Source organism: Anguilla rostrata, chromosome 16 (assembly GCF_018555375.3).
Source record: "Anguilla rostrata isolate EN2019 chromosome 16, ASM1855537v3, whole genome shotgun sequence".
In the NCBI taxonomy this organism is placed as follows: Eukaryota; Metazoa; Chordata; class Actinopteri; order Anguilliformes; family Anguillidae; genus Anguilla; species Anguilla rostrata.
Window position 1 is genome coordinate 21,055,552 of NC_057948.1, and position 26,019 is coordinate 21,081,570.

General features: G+C 38.8%; 1 protein-coding gene across 5 annotated transcripts in view; it reads left to right on the plus strand.

Annotated features, from left to right (window-relative positions):
- Positions 1 to 13,854, plus strand: part of LOC135242585 (phosphorylase b kinase regulatory subunit beta-like) — a 54,353-nt gene extending 40,499 nt beyond the window's left edge. For 2 of the 5 annotated variants that reach the window (XM_064313723.1, XM_064313725.1), the window contains 15 exons: positions 1,619 to 1,702; positions 2,506 to 2,610; positions 2,962 to 3,044; positions 3,255 to 3,345; positions 4,328 to 4,389; positions 4,534 to 4,696; positions 5,217 to 5,298; positions 6,053 to 6,110; positions 7,915 to 8,005; positions 10,362 to 10,564; positions 10,877 to 11,011; positions 11,194 to 11,341; positions 11,880 to 11,987; positions 12,094 to 12,234; positions 12,661 to 13,854. In XM_064313723.1, coding sequence (XP_064169793.1) covers positions 1,619 to 1,702; positions 2,506 to 2,610; positions 2,962 to 3,044; positions 3,255 to 3,345; positions 4,328 to 4,389; positions 4,534 to 4,696; positions 5,217 to 5,298; positions 6,053 to 6,110; positions 7,915 to 8,005; positions 10,362 to 10,564; positions 10,877 to 11,011; positions 11,194 to 11,341; positions 11,880 to 11,987; positions 12,094 to 12,234; positions 12,661 to 12,795 — 1,689 coding nt within the window. In that variant the 3' untranslated portion in view covers positions 12,796 to 13,854. Of the gene's footprint in view, positions 1 to 1,618; positions 1,703 to 2,505; positions 2,611 to 2,961; positions 3,045 to 3,254; positions 3,346 to 4,327; positions 4,390 to 4,533; positions 4,697 to 5,216; positions 5,299 to 6,052; positions 6,111 to 7,914; positions 8,006 to 9,277; positions 9,369 to 10,361; positions 10,565 to 10,876; positions 11,012 to 11,193; positions 11,342 to 11,879; positions 11,988 to 12,093; positions 12,235 to 12,660 lie in introns of all 5 variants that reach the window. The other 3 variants (XM_064313726.1, XM_064313724.1, XM_064313727.1) reach the window with 3 other exon arrangements.
- The last annotated feature ends 12,165 nt before the right edge of the window (positions 13,855 to 26,019 follow it).

Below are 26,019 nucleotides of genomic sequence, written 5' to 3' on the forward strand. Positions count from 1 at the left end.
TACTGTCTACGGTCGACACTGGCACAGTCTGGATTTGATTTGAGACTGCGCAGCTTATCCATACACCAAAATGTATGCCTTAACCGAGTGATCCACCTCTTTCAATGTTGCCATAAATTAGTTTCCTGTTACATCAAAGAAGCCAAGTCTTTTCAAAGCTAAAGGCCGCTGGTCAATCCACGTTTCATTTTAATGTAACCGCAGGTTTATTCTTCTGCAACACATTACATGGTCAACGTCACTACGGTGACAGAAAACTTGGCCTGCTGGAGCGACTACATACAGAGTAGCAGGTTTCCATAATACAGTGTTCCATATTTCATTTTGGAAGTGAGCTCACACCCAGCTGCAGTGAAGAGCGCAAGTTAATGTACTGGACTGAGTTTGGAGAGTGCTGGGATGGTCACTGCGCATGGATGCTCTTTCGTACTAAAGGAAATCGATACAGAACGACCCAGGATATCAGTAAACTAAAATATCAAGGCGCTAAAATCTAACATATTTTAGAGGAGCTTTGGCATCTGCTCACCTGAAAGATGCGCATGCATTAGCAGACTGCTGTTTTCCTGTTTTTTTTTTTTTTTCTTGGTTTTTTTTCCCAGTGTGTTTAATATCGAGAGATGAAAAAGAAGCCCTGAGCGGGAGGCAGGCCTCGTCAGTGCCTCAGACTGGTGCTGCTCCCCGTTATTATTTCAAAAGGCGAGAAACATGAAAGTGAATAATTTGTGGGCAGAGTTGCTGAAGCAACCACCTGGAGCTCCACCGTGGCCTTGCGGAGAGTCTTCCTGCCGATGACCTTCAGATCGGCTGTTACGCTCAAACGGCACGGGCATCTCAGGGGCTGCCTTCAGCTTCCCTGGAGGGAAAAAGGTTGCGATCGGAATAATATCAAAATGTCAGTGCGTCGGGGCTGTCGGCAAACGTGGCCGGAAGCTTGTTTACAGATGCAGTGATGAACGGTGCCTATTTGACCATGGCAGAGATCAAGGAGGGAGGGATTAAGTCAACAGGGTATCCCCCCACCTTCACACACACATACACACAAGCACACACGCATATACACAGAAAAGCAAGAACATATCGTCTGGTTAATCATGTGCCTGTAGTCTGCTTGCATCAGTAGTGCACTTCTTTAGCACATTAGCCATGCAGCTCAGCTGGTGTTCAGCACAGGTAAAAAAGCAGTTAGACAATTGGAGCTAATGTGCGACCTCTCAAATTGATAAAGGACATTTCAGCTATTGGGGCTCAGGGGAGGGAGGAGTTTACGAAGCATTTAAAAAGTTGTCACAGAATTCCAGAGCATGGTTATTCAGTTCATTTAAACAGTGACTTATTTTGATTTATAGAAAAGAGAAACCAAGGTACTGCTGTCAGCATGTTTTTTTCCCACAGTACAAACTGCAGCCTCTCTGAAGCAGCAGTGAATACCAGTGCTAGCTTTTGAAGGCTTCATCCGTTTTTGCTTGTAGACTACCTCATAGCTGATTTTGACTGTAGACTGAATTCCACAGTTTGTTTATGGAGGAGAGCATCATTTGTGAGTCACTGCGGTGGGTTGGAAAGATTGTGCAGGGCAGAGAGGGACATTACTCAGCGCTGGTGGTCCTCCTTCCAGGCCTACCGCTTCCTGGCAGTCAACAAGAAGCTGGGACTCAGCGGGCGCCCGGAGAGGCCGGTGGGCTGCCTAGGAACCAGCAAGGTAAGGGGGGGGGGGGGGGTTTACAATTTTATTTGAATCTCATCATCCTCGCCCATGTTTTCCACCAATCAATTGTATAGCTTTGCAAGTGAGTTTGTCAGGTTATTTACCGTTGCCTTCAGGGCATATACACAGCTGCTTATTGTATATTTGTTTTGTTTATTCATGTATTCTTCCGTTAAGAAATCCATTTTCAATTTACCATTTACATCACCTTTGCAGAAATGGTACTGATACTCTTAGGAAAACCAAGCAACTGCAATAAATGTCAGGCATTGCAATAGTTACCAAGGACTAATCCTGACCCATGTACACATAAGCATACCAATGCGACGTATATATATATTTGAAATTCAGTTGTTGTGCGTTCATTATTATTATGAAGAATATTTCTGTACTTTGAGCATTAGCCTATATTTGTGTTCCATTTTAGGGAAAGTCTCTTTGTGTTAAATGCAGCACTTCTATCATTTGTCTTCACTGAATGTCTTCAGAGAGCCATTGGCTATTAGCTGAATGTCTTAAAGGTGAAAGACGAGGAAATAAAACCCTGTGAAAGCAATCACGAGCGAAACGTTCTAGGAGGAGAACGGATTGAATTGTTGTTGTGTTGTAATACGAGGGAGATGTCTGCAGGGATGCATGTGGTCATTGGACGTGTGCGCTTATGGGTGGTGTGCATCTGTGTGTTCTCTGTCAGAATCGATAGGTTGTCTCTTAGAATGCATATTTCTGGGCCTCAGACTCATTCATCTTGGTTTTCAGGCCCATGTAATAGTCTGTCTCCATTCTCTTCCCCAAAGATTTATAGAATCCTGGGGAAGACTGTCGTTTGCTACCCGATCGTCTTTGATTTGAGCGACTTCTACTTGTCTCAAGACGTCATGCTGTTGATAGATGACATCGAGGTGAGCCATTCTTACTCCTTAGTTTAAAGATGTCATGAATCCTATGTTTGTTCAGAAAGCAAAAATTCAGTTTAAGTCATGACTCTGCTGGTCTTGTACAGGCATTAAATCCATGCAGAGATACTCCCAGGATGTGTTTGGGGAAAGCATTTGTACATATTTGCATAAAATGGCCAGGGTTTAATCCAAAATGTTCTTCGGTTTGAGTTTACAAAAAAAGTCATTGTTTTTCTTCTCCATTCAGTAAGTTTTGTTTGTGGAAAAAATGCAAATAGTTGAATTTCCCCACCAGTCCTTTCATCAGTGTGTTGGTGCGTGGCAGTATGAAATATAACATTTTTGTGTTTTTAGAATGCCTTGCAGTTCATCAAACTTTCCTGGAAAATGCCTGGGCGACCATTATTCCTGGTACTCGTTAGAGAAGACAACATCAAGTAAGATTTGTTAAGCTCAATCGATTAGAAGGCAAACCACTAAACAACTGAAACAGCCTCTAAATTAATTAATGAATGAATTAATAACAAGCCCAAAAAAGGTATCCATATTAAAAGTTTTTTTTTTTTTACTCCCTCAGTGCTATAAATCATGTTGTTAGGCTGTCTAATCTGCTTTTTAAATCCCACACTAATGTTTCTGTGCTACAGGGGCAGCCGTTTCAACCCAGTCCTGGACATGTTGGCCTCTTTCAAAAAGGGAAACATTGGAGGGGTGAAGGTCCATGTGGACAGACTGCAGGTGCTCCCCTTGCTGTTTATTCAGACATTTATAAAGACCTCATAGGACATGTCCTGCTGTTAGATTTATTTATTTATTTTTGTTTTCTTATCTAGCGTTTCTCCTCATATAATATATGATGTTTAAAGTTTTCTACCCTGCATGGGCTTCCACTGTTGGATGTTTTCTTCTAACTTCATTTTTGAATGCACATCATTTTTGAATACAATGGATTAGTGCAGTACCCATCCGCCAATCATATATGTAGAAAATCACAGAAATTTGGACCTGTTGGACAAGACTTCAAGACTGAGACTCAGCAGTGTTTAATTTAGAGGGAATAGTTATAAACAGACACGTGATCACAAAAAATACTGTCGATAACAATATCCGACAGTTAGTTTGAATGAATAGTAAGTTGGCTGCATAAACTTGGCATGAGGCAGGAGTAGCAGCATGTGGATAATGAGCGCAAAGCTTCCCTCCTTGTCCTGCTCTCTCTATGCTTGGTTGATATATAGCTGAGTTAACATTGCCTAGTGTTACCATTTCCTCTAATGAGGACACACGTTCCTCTAGGTGTTCCTAATAGCCGACTGGTTTTACTAACCAAGGCTCTTCCTACTTGTGAGACTTCTGAAATTTAGGGACACAAAGCCTGGACACGGAGTTCATCCTGGTAGGGTGAGTCTCCTGAATAAGCATGAATTCTCCAAGTGCTAACAGTGTGCAGGAGTTTATTGTGTGTGACATTTTACAAGGTTATTGTCCTGTGCACCTGTGACTGAAACAGGCACAAATCCAATATGTTCCCTACACACTTTTTTTCTCAATTGAAGGAGGAGAAATGCTTCAGTGCACCAGCCCTAGCTAGTTATATTTTATGTTTCCATCAAATTTACGCCCTTGCATATCCAAAGGGCTTGGATGCCGGGAGCCACAATATATCTGGCTCCTGTGTTTGGGCCGTGATCATTGGTGCAGCCTTGTATCAATCTTTCAGACACTGATATCTGGCGCGGTGGTGGAGCAGCTGGACTTTCTACGCATAAATGAAGTCGACGAGTAAGCATCCTGTCTGTTTTTGTTTTGTTATTGTGGGTGATCACTGGAAAATTAACTTTGTGCATGTGTGGAAGGGAGAAAAAAGGGTGAGTGCGTGTGCATTTGTGGGCAGGCGGGTTCAGTTGTTTGTTTCCATTTTCAAAGAATCCCAGAGTTTAAGAGCTTTGAGGAGCTGGAGCTGCCTCGGCACTCCAAGGTGAAGAGGCAGACCAGCACGCCCAATGCCTCAGACCTGGAGCAGCAGCCTGAAATCGACTTTGAGGAGTGGACTCACAAATCCACCGTGGAAGTTCTGCAGAAGTTTCATGTGAGCCACCCGCCCAACACCCACACACGCCTAGGCCTCTGACACGTGGAGGAGAGCCTGCCCATTCCATCTAACTGCAAAGCATTTTCTGTGCAACTTTGAACACACTCTTTTATGCAGTGGTTAAAAACAAAACAATTGCTTAAATCTGTTTTGATTAAAATCTAATACGTATGATATTTTAGGAGGTCTGTTTTTACTGGCTTGGTCAGTATCTTATTCTTAAGAAGTATAACCTATTGGAAAATAATTTTTACTTTTGTCTCGGGTGAGATTATAATTTATTTATTTTTTTGGACATAACAGTACAATGACCAGTCTTTGTTTTGTCTATAGCTTGTGAATTTTTTAACATTGACAATTAAGTATTTCATGGAAATGCACCGGAAGAAACCTGAATGAGCTTCAGACATCACAGCATAGCTCAAGCGTGTAACAAAACAGAACAAATAGATATACTGGTAATTGCTATTTTTATTTCTTTTCCCTGTGACCTTCACATCCCATTTTTTTATTTCAGGACTGCAATTGCCTGGTCAGCCAGGCCCAGCTGGCCTGCATTCTCATAAAGAAAGAGGGACCTGATTTTATTGCAAAAGACGGTGTGTACACTGTGAAATTTTGTTGCTGCATGTTGCACCAGTCAAACTGAAGCCCCCATTTAGAGGGATGGGAAAAACACTGCTTGGTCTATTTATTGGCCAATTTCCCTTGGCTACTGCACCAAAGTGTTTGGGTCTGTGAGCTTGTTTGCTTTGAGCGCACCAAGACCAGCTAGCCTTCCTCGGAATGGAAACGACTTCACTTCAGTAAAGCCACTGTAAATTAGATGCCTAGACCTTAATCCATTTAGAGCCCTACAGCTATGCAACGGTTATTGGAATAGCTTTTCTCAGTGTTTAAAATAAAACGGGACAATCAACTTAAAGGGCCATGTTTCGGTTTGACAGTTCAATTTTGCCGGGCAGAAATAATGTCAATAATCCACTGATTTTACATGGAGGGCTCTAACATAAAACGGGTTGTGAAACAGTTGTTTTTTTCTCAAGCTGTAAAATCCTTTTGATTGCTGACATTTTAGATGCATGTCTTGAGTGCAGAGGATAATGAATCTGGCAGTTAAATTTTACCGTTCAGAATGACATCCTGCCTGAATGAGCATTTGAAGATGAAAGCTCAGGAATGTAACTTTGAACCCTCCCAATTTAACTTTTGTAAACAAGAGTTGATGTGTTTATCATCTGTTAAAGTGTGATCTTAGCGGAAGTCCACGCTTGACAGGTCTGCCTCTCTTTTTGCGTGTGAAGTAGCACGTGGCTCACCCAGCTCAGCTTACTTGTTTGTTTGTGTTTGCAGCAAGCCTCGCGGAGGAGCTCGAGCGCATCTACAGAAGAGCTGGCAGTCGGAAACTTTGGTCAGAACCCTTTCACTTATCTGTCTGATTTCATTAGCCGCGTTTCCACCAAAATTACCCGGAACTTTCAGTCCCAGGAACTACTTTACCAGGAACTAAAAGGTTCCTTCAGCCAATGGTTGTCTGCGTTTCCACCGGGGTCTAAAGTACCGCGAAGATTAGGCAAATTAGCCCACTGACGTTGTCGTCGGTCCATCTGTCATATGATTTCTTCTGTAACCCCATACTACCACCGAAGTAGCCTACATTATTTTCTAATAACCGGGACAGCCCGGAGGGGTTTATTCCACTTATATACAACGGGTTACCAACAATGACTATATATGGTTACTTTTGTATTTATTGATTTTCATATATCCTCTCAAACACATTCATTAACAGCAGAAAACATGCACACGTTGTAAACAATTTGCTGTTTTATTACTTTCTCGTTGTCAATTCCATATAGGCTAATCGCAAAATGACAAGAATAGAACGAAAACTCGGACTTGCGTGAAAATGTAAATTAGTAGTGGTACAGCCACCGTTTGCTTTCCTTCGAAGTTACTGCTAGCCGAGCAGCGAAGTGTGCCCTCCAGATGCGAACCATGCACCATAAATGAGTCCATAGTCTTCCTGGTCTTTTCGTGGAATTGAAAAATGGCAGTAAATTGAGTAAAATTACGGCAGTCTGAAAAAGCTAAAGCGAAGATTACTAGAATTAACCTGTTATTTTACCCGGATAAAAAGTGCGGAAGGTGATTTCCAGTTTGCTTGTACTGTATCACCAATGTTAATTATGCAGAACTACCGCATACCTCACATAACTGTATCAAACGTTTTGAGTCAATTACAACGGGCTAACAAAGAAAATCCGGAAGAAAATATTCAGCAACCGAATTAATCCGTTTGAATGTTTTGGTAGCCTACGTAATATGCTGTCCCAGCACGAATGCTTAGCATTTTATAAAACGAATACTAAAGCAAGAAAAGAACAGAAGAGCACACGTTATAATTCCAAGACGTTGACAGGTTATAACCAAAAGTAGGCTACTGCGCCGCATAACATACAAGTTTGATTTGAAGTTATTATGAAAATAAATTGGTTTGCCGCTGCATATTTTCAAACATGGCGGGTAATGGCGGAAAATAAACACAACACAAATGCTACGAGTACTCGACCAATCAGAAATGTTCAGCGCTGCAAGCTCCACCCAAAAGGTTCCTGTACTTTCGGAAAGTACTACCCCCCGAGCAGGAACGTTTTGGGGGCTAAAACAAAGCCCCCAGAACTAAATTTAGACCCTAGTTCCTGCGGTGGAAACGCACTGAGTTCCTCAAAAGGTTCCTAGTTCCGGGGTATAGTTCCTGCGGTGGAAACGCGGCTATAGTGATTGAATGCTATTCGTACTGGAAAGTAAATACAACTTAATCATGCACAACTGTGATTAACATGTAAGCTCTTGTATTATTATTCTTATTTATTATTATTATTATTATTATTATTATTATTATTATTATTATTATTATTAGTAGTAGTAGTAGTAGTAGTAGTAGTAGTATTTATTACCTTATATATCAACTGTAATTGATCATGTCTGAATATTTGAAGACTTCTCCTTGCCCACATGTTTGAAGTTTATTTTGATATGCTATCATATTTTTCAGTAACAAACAGTAGCATTTACAACATATTTTAGCTTGTTGAATAGTTGTGTAATTCTACTACTAATTTCTCTCTCGTTCTTTTGCTGTCTTTGTCTTTGTACGTTTAAACGCCGCCCATCAATAATTTATCCTAAAAAATAAACCAAAACCTGCATAGGCTGGCAGTGCGTTATGCTGCTGCATTAACCAAGAAGGTTGCCAGTTCTCTTGCACCACATATTACCACACTGGTGGTTCATGGCAAGCAGGTAATGGAAGAGAGTGAGCATCTGCATTAGCATGTGTGGTGTGTTTTGATCATGACTGTTCCCTTATCCCCATTAACTTGGAGTGCACTTTCCTTACCTCCCCCTAGTGTAGTCTCACTGCCTTCGTGGGTCTTTAGCATTCGTAGAAGTTGTTTCACCTTGTCCCATTTCAAACGCTCGGCATCGCAACAGCTAGATGCCGGCAAAATGGCCTCTGAGCTTGTGCATTGCTGTTGTGCTTTACGTCTCTGTGTGCCACTGTTATAATTCCTCACCGTTGTGTTATTTCTTTCACAAACAGAAAGGAATAATTAAAGGAAAAAGGAACCTGTAGCGTGAATGGGCACTTCAATTCCTCCAAAAACATTAATACACCCCCGTTACTTGTATATCTGGAGACTGGATTGTTTTGTTAATACATATTACGTATAATCCAGTTGATTTTTATCCACAACTCATTGGTTGATCCAATTGTTGCATTAATTCAGCAATTTCTCAATATTACTATTTGGTGTCAGAGATATTTTTATTTATTCTACATGTGAAGCATCATGCCCTTATCAGCTGCATACTGTTTAAAAAAACACTGCAGATTCTTTGTTTATGACTGTCGCTTTATTTAAAAGTATGAATTAAGCAGCTACAGCGCAATGCACAATACGAGGCCATCCTTTCTTTCTCATGATAAATTAGTGAACATTAAAATATATTGCAGTTCCAATGTTCTGATTAATGTGAAAATGAATTTGAGAAGACTAAATTGACAAAAGTTATTTGTAATATGAGATGCAGCTTCAGATAAATAGTCTTTGTCACATGGGGAATATACTTATGAATTCCAATGCCACCTTCTGGGGGCATGCTTTTAAATATCATTTTTTCATATTTGTAATCAGACCAGAGATATAATTTTAATTATTAAAATATAGCACACTCTGGGTTCAGTTTAATTAACAAGATGCATAATGTAAAATGCCTAAAGATGACAGTAACTTTTTGAAAAATAATTCTGAGTAGCTCTTGCTTAAGTGTTGCTCATAATTTGTACATCTAGACAGTTTCAGATTCTGATTAAAAGCTAATAAAAAATATTAGGCATATCCAAGGAAATAATTTTCTTATCAGAGTTATTCATAGCTGAAGTGTTTATACTTCAATTATACAGATCAGATTCATTCAGTTGGTCTTGGCAGCACTGCGCACTGTGGTCTTATCAGACTGGCAAAAGTGTTTTGATCTTTGTGAGGATGTACTTGTTTTCTTGTCCACTAGGTCTGTTGTACGACTGGCTGCCAGTCTGTTAACTAAACTGGTGGACAGCATCGCCCCCGCTATTACTAGAGTTTTAGTTCATGGTAAGCAGGTAAGTTGTAAATTGCGGACAGAAACTTACAAATCACTGCAATAAATGGTATTCTTAACCATTTAAATTAATTTAGAAGAAAATACATTCTGATGGAGTGGTCATTTTAATGTTCACTGATTAACTGTAGATCAAATCAAATCAGTTTTATGCTTATTTATGTAGTTTTGCAAAGCATTTTAAACAAATATATGGTGTTAGTTGTGCATGTTCCCTCCCTTGCCTGCCAACTCTGCCTGCTTCTGCCTCTTTAAAGCTGGTCTGCCACTGTTTCCTCAGTGCAATAACCCATACGTGTTAACCGTGTGCATTCTCCATTGTTTCTTTATGTTTTAATAATGTAATGTTGCTTCTTAACTAATCCAGTCTCCCCTCTTCCTTGTGCTTTGGCTTAAGATGAAGGTTAATAGCATTCTGGTCTTCCAAAGGCTATTCGCCTAATTTTTTGAAGAGCTTTGGAGTGATTCATTAGAAATGAGTACCTACAGGTGGTGTGAATCTGCATTTAGATTGCATCCCCAGGAAGTGCAATCAGATGCTGCAGATGAATATTTTTTTTAAAGATGGAAATTGTTTTCCTTTTAACATTGATTAACACATTTATGTGAGGTTCCACGGTAAGCCTGTTTGCTTTGTAGGTATTTTTGTGTCAATCTTTTATCTCTTCAATTCTCATGAACATTGAAATCCATGTTATGGATTCAATGGACATTCCTCCTATGAATTTTGAAAATGTAGTAATCTTTTTCCATGTCTTTCATGTTAAATAACTTTTTCAATAACTAATGAGTCAGTCTACTTCAGAGCTTCTAGCTATAACAGTGCTTCCTTTAAAAATGCAGGCATTTAGGCAATTTGCATTTGCATTTCACTTCAGTGGGAAACAAAATGCTTTTTGTCTAAATGTAGTTGTAGGTCAAAGCTGCAAGGCACAATTGTATAAATGAAATGAAAAGGGGGGGAGCTCAGGTGACACAGGCTGTGCGTTGCCAGGTGACCCTGGGGATATTTGGTCACGAGGAGGTGGTGATCTCCAACCCCCTGTCTCCGGGAGTCATCAAAGACATCATCTACAGCCAGTGCAGTCCACATGGCGAACGCGAGGCTGTGCTTCAGCAGGAGCTGGTCATCCACATCGGCTGGATCATCTCCAACAACCCCGAGCTCTTCAGCGGCATGCTCAAGATTAGGATCGGGTAGGGAGAGGGAGGGAGGAAGGGAGGGAGGGCTTTGGTTTAAGCAATTGTTCAGCTAGATATTAATTTATTTTGGTTTCTCCAAGTGAAGTACATGCGTGCGTGTGTGCATGCACTTCTGTATTTGACGCTAATTAGTAATTATTTTGTATTTAGGTGTTTCTTGGCTTTTTAGCTATGCGCTTTGAAGTATTCCAGTCTTCTTAGTGCAGTCTGAACCACTGCAGTCTACTGGGATCATTAGAAAATGCATACACAGTCAAATGTTCAGTGTTTTCAGCACTAAAACATAATGTATCGATTGTGGTGCAGTTGGATTGTTCAAGCCATGAAGCATGAACTGAAGATTAGAGCTGGGGACATGCCACCTCGGGACATATTCCAGCTGTCCCCCAGCGAAGTGAAACAGCTGCTGCTGGATGTGCTCAAGCCAGAGCAAACTGGGAGGTAATGTCTCTGTCAATCACAGATTGATATGATTACAAAAAGATCCCCACATTGACTTTCTGTTAGCATGCAGAAGTATTGATGTTGATTCAGAAACAAGGTAGACCAAACAACATACAACATAAGACAACAGGCATGCATGTGTCTGTAGATGGTAAGAGTCTGAGTTTGACCGTCTGCAGCCTGCCTGGTTTCTGTAGGTCCTGGCTGGACAGGCGCCAGATTGACGGCTCTCTCAATCGAACACCTCTGGGTTTCTACGACCGGGTGTGGCAGATTTTGGAGAGAACTCCCAATGGCATTGTAGTTGCTGGTGTGCACCTCCCACAGGTACAAACTATAGTAATAATGGTTCTATGTTCTCTGTTAATTTTTGTTCATTAGTATGCACTACCATAAACCTAGCATAAGACTCTTGATGAAAAAGTAGGCCAGTAACATAAAAATGTGCGTGTGACACACAGGCTGCCCTAGTGTCCTGTAGATTCTCAAATGCAAATTTCTAATGAGATAAATGTGTTGTAGGGATGATGCGCTGATGATTAACTCATCCCATGTGGGCCTGGAGAGACACTATATCCTCATAACAGCCTGTTATCATTTTTGTAATGTAGCAGTGGCAACAGCTCAGCGAGACAAGTTTTTTAAATGAGCTGAATCCAGGCTGCGTGCCAAGAGCAGGGTCAGAGCGTAAATAAAATCAAATTTTAAAATGGGCTGGAGGGCGGACATGTTGGTAGAGAAGTTCCGCTGAGATCACGTCCATGGATTGTTAAAGATGCTTTCAGAAACCAGATGGTTGATGATAGTTCCCATCAGTCAATTCCTATTGCAAAAATAGTTTTGTATGGCTTATATTCACATATAGCAACCCACACTGTCGGACATGACGATGTACGAGATGAACTTCTCTCTGCTGGTGGAGGACATGCTGAAGCACATTGATCAGCCAGAGTACAGGCAGATCATTGTGGAGGTAGGGCACCATTCTGTTCTGTTCTGGAAGAAGCCTATGAATCAAGGAAGGATGATGGTACAGGTCTATTTGAGCTTACTTCCCACCCGTGTGTATGTAATTGTAGCTATTAATGGTGGTGTCCATTGTCCTGGAGAGAAACCCGGAGCTGGAGTTCCAGGATAAAGTGAACCTGGACTCTCTGGTGAAAGAGGCCTTTAGTGACTTCCAGAGGGACCACAGCCAGTCAACAGCGACTAAAAAACATGTGCGTACTGCTGCATGTGCAACAGCAACAGTTTAGTGCTGCTCCTCTGCGTGTGCATATCGGAATTTAGGATGATTTAATCACTAATTTTTCGCCGCTTTCATTTGTATGTATTTGCAGACAACACACGGGCTTATATGTGTGTGTGTGTGTTTTTTTTTCTCTACCTGAGTGGAGAAGGAGTTTGCCATTGAGAGTGATGTGTTTTAATACACCATGATTTCCAATAGGCACTTGAGCTGTGGGCTTTTTATTTTAGATATTGAAATTTTAGCACAAGGTAATTCAGTTTATTTCTCCCAGCCACGTTGATACTGTATGTGTACTCATTGCATCCATGCATCTGAATTGCACTGGAAAAGGTCTTTGAAAGCATAGTAACAGTACTTGGTCATCCCAGTGTAACTGTCTCCATGTATTCTGCAGGACAACACAGAGGCGTTTTACAACAGCCCTCCATTGGCTAAGGGTGGGACGTCCTGTTACCTTACCAAGGCTGTGATGATCCAACTGCTGCAGGGAGAGGTGAAGTTCAAGGAGGACCCCTGCACCGTCAGCTAAACGCCTTGCTACACCTTACTCAGGGCTTGAACAGTGTACTCACACTGGGGGGGCTGCTTCACAGAACACCCCGTCATTCACAAATCCTGAAAATCACTTTTTTACAGCACCTGCATGGCAAGCTAAGACAGGCTCCTTAGTGCTTTGGATATCCGGCTTTCTAAACGCAGCTTTAAAAAGGCCCTGCCAGGAGATTTGGCAACCGCATGTTTGTACTGCAACCACCTCAGCTTTATTGATGAGCTCCTTAAGCAGGGCTGAGAAGAGATTGTTCTTAAAATGAATGTTACCTTTTTCTGAATGTGGTTTTGATTGTTTTATTCATGATTCATTTGTTAATACATGTAGTTACAAGCCATGTGCCTATATTATAGGGGTTTTACTCAAAATTCCTTCTGCGGCCAGCGTTATATTTGATTGGTTCTCTCAGGTGCCCAATCAGAAAAAGGAGGAGGTGGGGTTAATTTTTATGTTTCATTAGACTAGGGACATCGCTGAAAGAAAAAAAAAAAGAAAAAAGAATATTGTATTCCCTCAAACCCCCTTCTCCTGAACTGTATTTAATTAAATAGTTTTGCCATATATCTTGTATATTGTATTTATGCCAAGCAGTTCAATGTGTTATTTATTTATTTTTTTAAGTGAGTGAAATAAAGAGCAACAGAAAGGATCTGGTGAGCCTCAAACTCGGGTTTCCAGCAGGAGAGACTACCACACTAATGACTGCACTAAATCTGCAGGGCACTTACTCTGTTCCTTGGGCATAGGAGGCTGTTATTTGGGCATACGATGAATAATGACCACCACCTACTCCTTTTTTCTGATTGGGCACCTGATATCTAATGCTGCCCTCAGAATGCATTTCAATAAATAAAACTGTCTTACTTGATGCAGTGTTGCAAGTTGTAATCGTCTGGTGGGTAGTTTTCAGTGAACAAGTGTTTCATTCTGCATCCCCATCTCCCCCCTGCTAATTCATATTTGCAGTGACTTCCTGTAGTTTTGCTGGCTGTGACTGAAAAGCATGAAAGTAAAATGTGAGAAACTGTTACAATTTAATCATTGGTGTCCTTGTATTCTTCTTGATTAGTAATCAAGGAAAATTTCTCTGAACCCTTAATAGAAATCCATACTTTTGTCATGTTCGGTGGTGGGGAAAATGACTAAAAACCAAATTTGCAACACGCTTCTATGTTACCAGTAAGGCGAACCCAAAAAAGTTATTTTTTGTACAGTACTGTACCTTACGAAGGGAAAACACACACTCGGTATGATGGTGAATTCACTCATAACGATTGCATATTCAACTAACTGGACAGCATACATTGAATTGAATGAAGTGTATAGACATATATACGAATGTACAGTGGATGAAGTCTCCGTCTTGCTCAATAGCTTTACTTAATTGCAGAATTTCTAGAGCAACAAAGAATCACCTGGGTTACCTGTAATGCCACTCAAGAGTCTGAACAAAGGCCATCTTTGAAATCAGTATTTTTTTTTTAATGGTATGCAGTCAAATATAGGAGAGAAATAAGGAGAAAATACTGAAGATGTGATCAACCAAATGTCTTACAAGCTTCTTTGATACCTTTGATCCCCTTTTTAAGACCTGTTAAACCTAAAAGACTTTGGAACATATTAGTAAAGATTATTAATAAGGATTCCAATGCTGACTTTTCATTTCAGTTCTGACTAGGCAGTGAATTGTATGGTGTAAATAAATAAGGTTTGGATTTTTCTATTCCGTCTCTTACAAAATCACAATACTGACATTTTCTGAAATACTATAACAATGTGTTTACGTATATAGATGCAAATGCCATATTTATTCACATCTGTCTGTTTGGCCCTGAATGAACAGTCATTGTGTTAAAGCACTCACTGATACCACTTGTGCCAGAAGAATATGGCAGCCTGACAATCAAAAACAGCCCATACCAAATGGTAAGGTAATTCAAGTTGAACTCCAAAATAATTTATATTTAAGGATTCTGCAATGAAGCACTTCTGAGAGCTGAGTGCTGTTTGAGGATTTATGGTGTGCACAAAGCTGACTAAAGCTTTGTGCCAATCCACTGCAAATCTTTTCACATCAGGGAAGATTTCAGCACTTAATGCTCTGGAAATTAAAACAGGGAAAAAACACCCATAATTCAGAGGACATTGCATTTTTCAGACCGTATACAGAAGATAAACATTATAGCTTTTATGCCAGTCTGTTACCAATTTTATAGCAATAATATTAGATCTAGGGGTTCTCAGGATAAAGTGGAAAGGGCTGTGATTTCATCTCCTGGGTAGGCCCTGCAGTAAACATGTCCAAATCCCTTGTGCTCAGCCTCTTCAGATAAATCAGGGTGTTTAAATGGGTATCGTGACATTTTGCATATTGCAAGTTTTACTGATTTTGGCTCCCACAACATTCACACAGTCTCCATCACTGAGTGAACAGCTCTGCAGAATTTCCAACTAGATAGAAAATGAATTGCTCTTTTAATCTCTAAATGAGACAAAATATTCGACATAATCCTGTTATGTGGATACTTAAATTCATACTGCCACAACATTCTTGACTATATGTCATAAAGTTACCCTGTCATTCAGTTCTGCTTCTATTAGTATGCAACTATTATTATTTGTTATTTTATATTTATTTAGTTACAGTCTTTGAGTGGATACTGAGCATCATTTGAACTAACATATATTGATCTGTCAGTCGTGTGGTTTGTGTGGTTGGGCTAAAAATGGAGTAAGTTCAATAAATTAAGCAAATTAATTAAGACCTAATCATGGGTAACACTTTCAACAGACAGAAGTCCTTGACATAAACCTAGAATCATTTTGTAAATCTTGTTAATATTTAAATTGTGTACTTTGTGACCAACTCCAACTCCAAGGACATAAAAGCTTTTTTAATGTATGTGTCTATATCGGTTAGCCTACTTCACTGCTCCAGAAATTGTACTGGCCTTTTACTGAGTGGAAAACATGGTTACCAGAGCTGTAAATGGTGCCAGATCAGGTAACTTATCACAATATTAAGCTTTGTAGCACACTTTCAAATGTGATCGGTATGTCTTGGTTCCCTCTCGTTTCTGATTCATGGAGGCGTTCGGAGAGGTGAGTATGGATTTTGATCATGAAAGTGTCAATTTTACTTTCAAACTACAATTATGTTCAGCTATTTCAGTTGAGCACTGAAGTACAGTACGTAAAGTAAAAAAATAAATTAGTCACACAACCAGTTGCGGTGCTTTTTTTTATGGATGTTTTTCCCAAGATCCAAGAATGAGCTTCCATAAAAACTATGATCTGTTGCAATAATGTGGATGCATTTTTATGACCCAATATGCAATATGCTGCTGCAGTGGATACTATTGGAACCAGTGGGAAAAAAAAAAAAAAACATGAACTACTGTGCATCAGGTCACTAAAAAAGATAATCAGCTTTGCCAGTGCAGGCATAAACTCTTTGTAGGTTGAATGGTAATTGCATTTGCATTGTTTAATGTCATTCAGTTGTTATATTGTGGAGGTTAGAATGAAAGATAAAATATTATGCACTATGTGTACTGTATAACAGTGGCCTGGATGTCATACTTGACTTGCCAGGACATGTTTTCAGCAAACAAAGTATCATTGTGTAAAATTAAAAATGGGTGAAAAAAACAGCAGCTGCCTGTAAAATCAACCTTGAATAATGAGACAATGAAGATCCTGTTGACTTAAACCCCGTTGAATCTTCAGTCCTGTTCAAAACTGATTGTTCAATCAGAGCTTACTTTAAAAACAGCAAAATGCAAAGATATTTGGCACAAAAGGATGATCTGCCCCCTGAATCATACTGTAGTGCTGACAAATCTTTAAATCTACATTCATTCAGAAGTATGGCTTTTTTACAAATTAAAGGGAAAAGACTATTTTCTGCACTAGAGGGTATTGATATCAGTGTCAAATAAATGAAAGCAGCGAAATATTGACCTTCCAATCACATTCTGGAAAGGGATGAGAGAATTTTACTTGGAGCAAGAAGAGAGACAGGGTCGGAAAAGAAGAGAAAAAGGAAATCTTATTAGGCTTTGGTTGCCTAGCAACAGAATAGGCCTAATCTATTAAATCTATTTGTATCTGCCAGAAATGATACAACTTTTCCTGGTTTAAATAACTAATTTAGATTATATTTTTCCCTTCAGGACAAGTCACCATACAGCAGCTAAGAATAGTTATGTAGGCAGGACTAGATATATGTAGTTGCTTTACAGAATAGCCTATGCAATTATGATATTTTATACAGTACCACGGGTGACTTGTTTCTAGCATTAAACATTGTTTAATTCATATTCCTTGCACATTGTAAATATGCTAAGGGGCTAATGACTTAGTGAATGTCAAAATCACAAGTTTAATAACATGGGAAATTAGGGGACTGCAAATGCACATACATTGTAAGAGGACAAACAGAATAAGATTTTTTACAATTTAAATTTTTAATTGCTTATTTGAATGTAGAATGCTAAAAATGATTATCTTTCAATACACATCATATGTTTTCCAAATATGTTTCAATGTCAATGTGTGTCGATGGTGTTTTGGTGGTCAGATGTATTTTTAGTCTCCCAATATCCATTCCTTCAATCAGTGAAAAGCTCTATATTGACATTTCTATTTAAAAATAAATAACATTAGCCATGAGTGTATTTCCTTAGACTGAGTGAAAATTCTGTTTCATTTTGAGGGAAGCTTATCAAGAAAGTAATGCTCAACAGAGAAGTAATACAAAACATAAAATTATATTTGCCTGCAACATTTGGAAAGGAAGCCACCTAAAGCTGAACAATCAACCAATTAATGAATGCCATTGCATACACTCACCAACAAGCCAGTCACAGCTTGTAAGCCCTCCTTATAGATGAGGGGGCAGTTGTACTCTTTTGCGGTTACATGGAGGCCTCAGTACAGGACCGTGTGGACATAACTATCAAGATTTTAAGAAGTTCCACAAAGCAAATGTATCAATGTTTTGACAGTGTAATAGTCCTCAATCTTATTTCACTTATTTCCTATGTCCACACTATTGGTCCACTGTGTGATGTTCATGGACAGATGCAAGCATGATACTTGGGAATAATATTCAGGGCTCTCTGCTGTCATCCAGTGGACATCTTTTGGACTACATGAAATTAGTGCTCTTGGTCATGCCGTACCCTTTTGAAAATTTGACAGTAATGTCAGTGCCTTTCAGTCAGTATGTATTAAGTGACACAGAACAACGGATATGAACTTACTTTATCTTCCTGAAATGTACTTGCAGTCCCGACAACATACAGCCATGATGGATGTACAGATATAGTTGTATCATCAGGCACTTTCGCATGTCACCTGCCACTAATTTGAGATCATATTATGAATGTGTGCCATTCAGTCCACCGGAGAGACGGATTGGTCTCGGCTGCACTGGCTGGTGGAGAGAGCACACACACCTGGGTTGTGTTAGCTAATCAGCCCAGGTGCTTAAAGGTGTGCTGCTCTCCACAGTTTGGGGCTGAGACCGGGCGCTTTCATTGAGAGCGTGTGTCCTTATTTGGGTTGCATTTAATTTCTATTTTGTTTCTTTTAACAAGACGGGGTAAAGTGAACCGCCACTGAAAAGTAGGAGGAGCTGGTCTGCTGGAAAGCAGTCCAACCACAGAGCGGGGAACTGAAATAGTTGAAATAGCTCTGTTTTACTATCTTTTGTCTTTGTTATTTTGGCTTGTTATTTTAGTTCATTGCCTGAAACCTGTGAGGGGGAGGGCTGAAGAGGGTTGTTTATTTGATTTCATGTTTGTGTGTGTGCGCTCTCTCTCTCCATGCGGCAACCAACGGTGTTCCCCAGCACTGTCACATCTCCCTACCAGGGGTGTCACGCTGGCGTATGACACTTTTTTTGAGCTTATTAAGTCATATAAAATGCCTCTTTAGACAACAATAAAACATATAAAATTGACCAAATAAAAAAAAAAAAAGTTTTTATATATCTGTTTTACCACAAGCTGATCACCGCAAGATGAAATTAAGCATAGTGTAACTGCATGTATAAATGATCATAAATCACAATATTGTGAGTGGTTTTCATATACAAACACCTGCATATGGCTCATATATTGTTAATGAGCATTGATATGGGATATTAATTCTTGTTAATTCTTGCTCATTGACAATATGTATCAGACAATACAGTCATCTGTACTGTTGTTTGGATTTTGTGGCTGAATCAAAATCAAGACATGTACAATCAGATATTTCCTGTTTACATAATTTGTGACACACATCCTTTAGAACTGTCTCATATTCGTGTGTTTCTGCTTTGCAATTAGCTGATAATTTGGTAATTTAACATGAGAGGTATGAAATCCATTTCTCACCCAATTGATTCTTTTCACTAATTGATAGGAACTGATATCCTGTGCAGTCAAACAGCACTTGGGGGTGTGGCCAAGGTGTTCTGAATTGTGCTCACCTGGTCGAAAAGTGCCTTTTAGGTGGAGCCAACAGAACCAATTGAACTTGTGCTCTATTTAAGTGCTTGTGACTGCTGGGTTCTTTTGCACAGATGAAGGTCTGGTAGATTGAAATGTCTCCAGATTATTATTGTTTTGTTTTTTTTTGTTTTTTGAATATCTTGATACCTTTTGATTTGCATTTGTGTTTGTTATTGTGTGAACTCAAAAGAACTAAAGTTTAAGAACTAAAGTTTAAGTTAAAGTTTAAGAGTTTTGCAGTGTGTGATTTGCATTTCCATTTCTCCCCTAATTCATTTATGTCTTTATGCACCGGCTGTATATTTTAAATTGGCAACACTTTAAAGTCCAAATAAGAATGAGAAATATTTAAAGAAATTAAAATGAATCCATTGCTTCTCATCACATGTGGGCTTAACCCAAATAAGCATATATTAACAGCATATGCTATAATTTATGTTCTGTCTTATTGCATGGACTGCATTTCATTATGTTTGGCCCATTATCATTGGTAAACATTTAAGAATACCCAACATTATTATTTGCTTTACATAGTAGTTTCACAAATGACTGCCTAGGTTCACAGACTTGTGCTTAATTGAATGTTGGAAATTCTAACACTTAACCATCAGAGGGCAGCAGAGATTAGCCATGAAGAAAATTAGATTACTGTTTGATAATGTAGAGACTAAAGCTTAATCTCTAGACAGAAGCAAATCGACATTCCTCCATTCGTTTCTTAATATTAATTTGACATTCACTTTCAACCATCTGTATTTCAGGAAATGTGTTTCCTGAAACTTGGTTTACATCAATTAAAGGCATTTTATGTGTCTGATCAGCTGAAATATAAAACTCATTCAGTAATAACTAAACCTGCACACTCTGGGGCTCTCCAAGGGAATACATGAATACCATTTTTCTACATGTTGAAAAAAATCCTGTTGTTCATTATTTTTTTGAATAGTTATGTTTGTCGCATATGTGCTATTAGTTGTGAATCTCCAGAGATCACACCAGAGACAAAATGTAACATTCAGTTCAACACTGTGCTATTGAGTGTACTACTACACAGGTATTATGGTGTTGCAAGCACATACATCCCCTCCAGTGAAGATGAATCACTATTTTTGTAATATGCCAACATTGAAAGTCGTCCTGTAAGAGCTTTACATTTCATTTGTTTTTTTTTTTTCCGACAGAAGCATTTCTCAAAAAAATAAAATAAAATAAAGTACATTCGAAATATAGATAGATTAAAATTTTCATCTGCAAAGGGATCATCTACTCACGTTTTGTGATCCACATGGAGGGTTTTAATATCGCACCCTGAGACACACTCACTGGAAGGGAAGGACAAAGACCATATTTTTTCCAGAAAATAAATATTCTCAGATGAACTCACAAAAAAATAATATTTTGATTTTAGGATCTGGCTCAGGATACGAATTGGAGAGGACACTTTGTTCTTAGAGGTACCCTGTCATAATCTTGGCGGTGAATATCCATGATTTCTACTTCTGTCTTTTAGCACCAGACATTTTGGGGGTGTTACAACAAAAACTCGGAAATGTGTAGTGTAGTGCAATCCCAACAGTGTCAGTGTGGATGGCTAGTATTGAAAACATAATGAAAAAGAGTGTAAGAGACACAGTGCTGAAAGAAGATATGGATTTTCTTTTACTACCTGCAGTAATAAAGTATAAAATAAAATGTGGATTTGTTTAGAAGCTTGATGAATTGATAATTAGCTTGATTTTAATTTTCACAAACCTTATGTGCTGTGTATACATTTATACATATATATTTCACACACACACACACACACACACACACATGTGCGTGCACACACACATAAAGTACACACACTGTCATACCATTAATCTTTGTCAGTCATCAGCCAACTCCATTGAAACACAAATCATAAGAGATATAGTTGCTACAAACCAGACACATCTTAAAACAAGCATGTTTTGGAACCGAGAAAGTGGAGTTTTCAATCCAGAATTAGTGAGAAAGTTTGCACATTACTACTGTACATTAGAAATATGAAGCAACACAGGAGGTCCGAGGAGAACTTGAAGGTATCCATATAAATAAAAGTACTGTTTGTATAAATTTGGGCATGTTCTTCTCCATAAAGTAAAGATTTGTATCAGTGATTCATTCTGATTCACATCTTGGCTGAATGATTCTACAGTATATGATCTTTACCTGTCACCAATGTCCCACTGACAAGTGATAACAGAACTATGGATCTTTTCTTCAAATTTACTATTTACTATAGACTAATAATGCCACTTTATTACAATTACATGTGCCATATCCTTTCTTCAATGGTGGCTGCTACCCCCAGAAATAAGACATGTGCAGGCTATGAGTGAATAAAGGTTTATTGTTTTATTGTTGTGTGTGCGTGCGTGTGTGTGTGTGTGTTTGTGTGTGAGAGAGAGAGAGAGAGAGAGAGAGAGAGAGAGAGTCAGTACAAGTCAAAGGCAACAGAGAAAACCTTCTGGATAATATCCCCTTCATGGATTATCTGTGCATCCATTATCTACAGTATATCCACTTATCCTGGTCAGCGTCGTGGGGGGTGCCAGAGCCTATCACAGCATGCATTGGGTGAGAGGCAGGAACACACCTAGGTTAGGCAGCCAATTCATCACAGGGCACACAAACCATTCACACACCATTCACTCACACACTCATATCATTCTTGCTGTGAGGCAACAGTGATACCCACTGCACCACCATGCCACCTTCCACAGATTATTTAAAAAAATGAAATAAAATAAAAACTATGACCTGGGATCATACAGTTCACTTTAAAATAAATGATGCATTGAATGTATGACACTGTATGGAGTGGTTACAAAAAATGCTATTTCCAAATGCAATCCAGGCATCAGATTATACCAAGACAATGTGAATGTTCTTGAAATCTGAAATATATGATTGTATCAGAAACCACATCTAGTAAATTTTAATCTCTTTGTGAACTGCACTGGCTTCTATATTAGTGTTTCTGTGTATGTAAATGGAACCATCTGATCCATTATGGTAATGTAATGTAATGTAATATATTCAGGCTGTTCTCTTTTTGCATTTAGTTTACCCAGAGGGACAATAAATAAATGTACTGTTTTGGCACAAAACAGACAAGATCTGCTTTCACAAGATAATCAGATTAGAAACAATGTAACGTGACAATGTGACGAAGCCTGTGCTTGGTTTGGCTCTGCGTTCTGGCGCAAAAATCTAGAATCTAATATAAGTAATAATTTGTGATGTATCACTCTGTAGACAGATGAGCTGTTGCTCTTCCTGTGCATTTCTGTCTGTCTCGGTAACTTATTTGTGGAAATCAATTTAAGGCTAAGAAATCCCAAGGAAAGAAGAAACATATGTCAAGGTTAAGATCGCACAGGTAGTTAAACAAAGTGTAGAATATGTATCTGATATTTCTCCCGTAATTTTTCCAGTCCACAGCAAACAAAATATATTTTAATACTGAATGTATTGTACAAAAAAAAAAAAAAAACATTGCATCTGAATGCATATACCTAACAATCACATCACACACATGGACAGAATAGACCTATTCAGAAAGTGCTGTAGACAAAATTTGAAGTCAACCCTTATAACTTACACGTTTGACTTTGGCAAGATGCAAACCCTTAAAAACATGCAAAAAAGACAGAACCTGTTGGACATGAATTAAAGGAGTTTGATTAGACATGTTGTGCTTGGCACTTCTTACAGCTGGTGGAATCTGTGAGCTGTTGTGATAACTTGTGGAATTGTTTTTTTTCATTTGAATAAACACCTTGCTACATTGAACTTGAAGAAGAAGAGGCTGCACCAAAATCATACCAGCAGCAATATTATCAGCACTGAACAACAGATGCCACGTGAAAAATGTCCCCCCCACAACTACATGCATTAAGCTCATTACAAAACCCTTTTCAGTGAGCCAGGTTTCAAGTTTAAGGATGCGAGTGGAATATCAAGTAAACAGGTTTCACAATGCCATATTGTCAGAACGGTGATTAAACATACACCTTCAGCCAACAGTACATTTTTGTGAAGTCTTATTACTGCCTCAGGGACACTAAAGGTAATGTTTGCTTCCATAAACCTGCATGGCAGCACTGTAGTATTGGCGTGTATGTGCACATATTTTACTTGATTATTGTCAATAAAAAAAAAATAGAATGAAATATAGAATATACTGCCAAAAGAGATATCGACAATTTATCTTTATTTTAGACATAATGCATTCATCTTTTAAAAAATCTAAACAGTCCCTTTAGTGTTACTTTAATTGGTTGAACATTTGCTTTGCATGATTTGGTTACCAATGAATCAAAACCACTTGTGGGGCATATTGTTTTCAATCTTAAAAGACAGTACTTTGAGGATGCATTATTTTTATAGACTATATCTCACACAGAGGCTTTGTATTTTTATTCTCTCATGGGTATCCAGGAAGAATAAAAAAAATATAAACCCTGTGTTTCCCTACACCAAAAAATGACTTGTCCATGCCATTTCCCCCACTTCATAAACCATTTGCCAACAGTTGAATGATACTTGAACTCTGCAGTCCAAAGAACGGGCTATATGAAACAATGCTTAATTAAAATTGCTTTAAATGTGGTGGGACAGCTGCTGTAGACATACGTTTGCATGAGAAAATGTCTCAGCGGTCACTGCCCATTGGGTATAATTTCCATGTTCCTATTGAAGCATGCTTTCTTTTTTGTAAACAATTTTCTTTTTGTTCAGCAAAAAATGTTCAATAGAGAACAGAAGGCAACAGAAATGACCCCCATCCCTCTACCCCCAAGCACTATTGAAGTATTCTCTCTTTGATAACTCAAACAGCCTGTTCACAGTGTGATCGGCCATAATGTTCTTTAAATCCTGTACTGTGCATAACAACAGAGCTGGTGTCATCTTAACGACTTCTAACAGACACACATTGAAAAGGGCAAAGAGATTAAAAAAATAAACTGCATTTGTGAAGTATTTGCTGCTGGACAGTGAACTGAGAAACATGGAATATATCACAGGAGTGGAACTCTATGTTTGTTCTTCCCTGTTAATTTCAAGAGGTCCCTCACTAGTTTCTGTACAACTCTTTTACTGTACCTTTACCAGTAGAAATCAATGTATTTGTTTTTGCGGTGCACATGTACTCATATGAGTGAATTCATCACAAGCAGGAAAGCATCATGCAGAATGTGCTTTGCTTGAAGGTTTTTCCATAATATTTCTAGGGATAATTGTCTTCCTTAAACCCTGACCAATATTACAGTGCTGTGAATCTGTCCCCTGCCTGATTTCCTCGATTATTGCACATCTGTTACATTGAATGGTTTCAGACCTGTAGACAAAATAACATTACGCAAAGGGAACCTGAGTAAACACAAAACACATTTTTTTTATATTACTTAATTTATTTAATTAAAAAAATTATCAAACAATCATATCACCGAAACACTTCCTGTAATTTGATATCAGTCTTTTATATTGCTGTGGAGGAATTTTAGCCCACTATTATTTGCAGAACTGCTTTAATTCAGACAAATTGGATGGTTTTCTGGCATGAACCGTGTGTTGCAGGTCCTACCACAGCATCTCTATTTGGTTCAAGTCAATACTTTAACTAGGCCACTTCAAATCTTTAATTTGGTTTCTTTTCAGCCATTCAGATGTAGACATTCTTTTTTGTATTGGATCACTGTCTTGCTCCATTACCCAATTGTGCTTCAACTTCAGGTCACCAACAGATGAATGGACATTCTCCGTTATTATTTTCTGGTACAGAGCAGAATTCATGGTTCCTTCAGTAATGACAAGTAATCCAGGTCCCAAAACAACAATGCATCCCCACACCATCACACTACCACCACCTTATTTGACTGTTGGTATGAATGGGTGTGAACTGTAATGTATAGTATAGAACCATGTCAATCTGTGCATTCTGAGAATTACTGATGGAATGGGCTGCAGTACAATCAAAGTGAAGCACCATATTCAAGAAGCAAATAGAACACATGAAATACCTTCCACATGGTGAGAAATGGCTAATCAACATTTGGGTGTGACGTACATATGGGAGGTAGTTTCTCAGTGTGAGGCCAAAGACAATGTTTCATTACTGCTGTGCAAGTGAATTAGTTTCCTGTCAGGTTGGTCTGAATTCATGCTTGCCGCAACATGGCAAGGCCATTTAATGACATGTTTGTTATAAACAGCTTGGAGTGATCCCTGTTGCATCACCATGTTACCAGGGGATTTTAGTCTTGTTGGCTAATTCACATTGTTCCCTACAATGTCTTGTATATTTGTAATGTGCACAATTGATTCATGTCCAAAAAAATTCTGGGAAGTAGTTGACTGGAACACTTTCAGGATGCACTATAGGATTCTGGGAGGCTGAAATCCATTTGGCAGAATTATGGTGTTCAGTTGCATACTCATTCTATAACAAGAAAAGTGGAGGTGGTCCTCTGTGGACCAATAATCTATTTTTAAACATCAGATTTGCAAACAAAATGAACGGAGTGCAAATCCAAATAAATCAGTGTATAAGACAGTGGTTGCGCTCCAGAGCAAAAATGTCTTTGTTCCAGAAGTAGTTCTCGAAGAAACTGAGCACAAATTGATCTCTGTGGATGTTTGTGAGTAAGCTTTGTATTACATTTGGACAGAG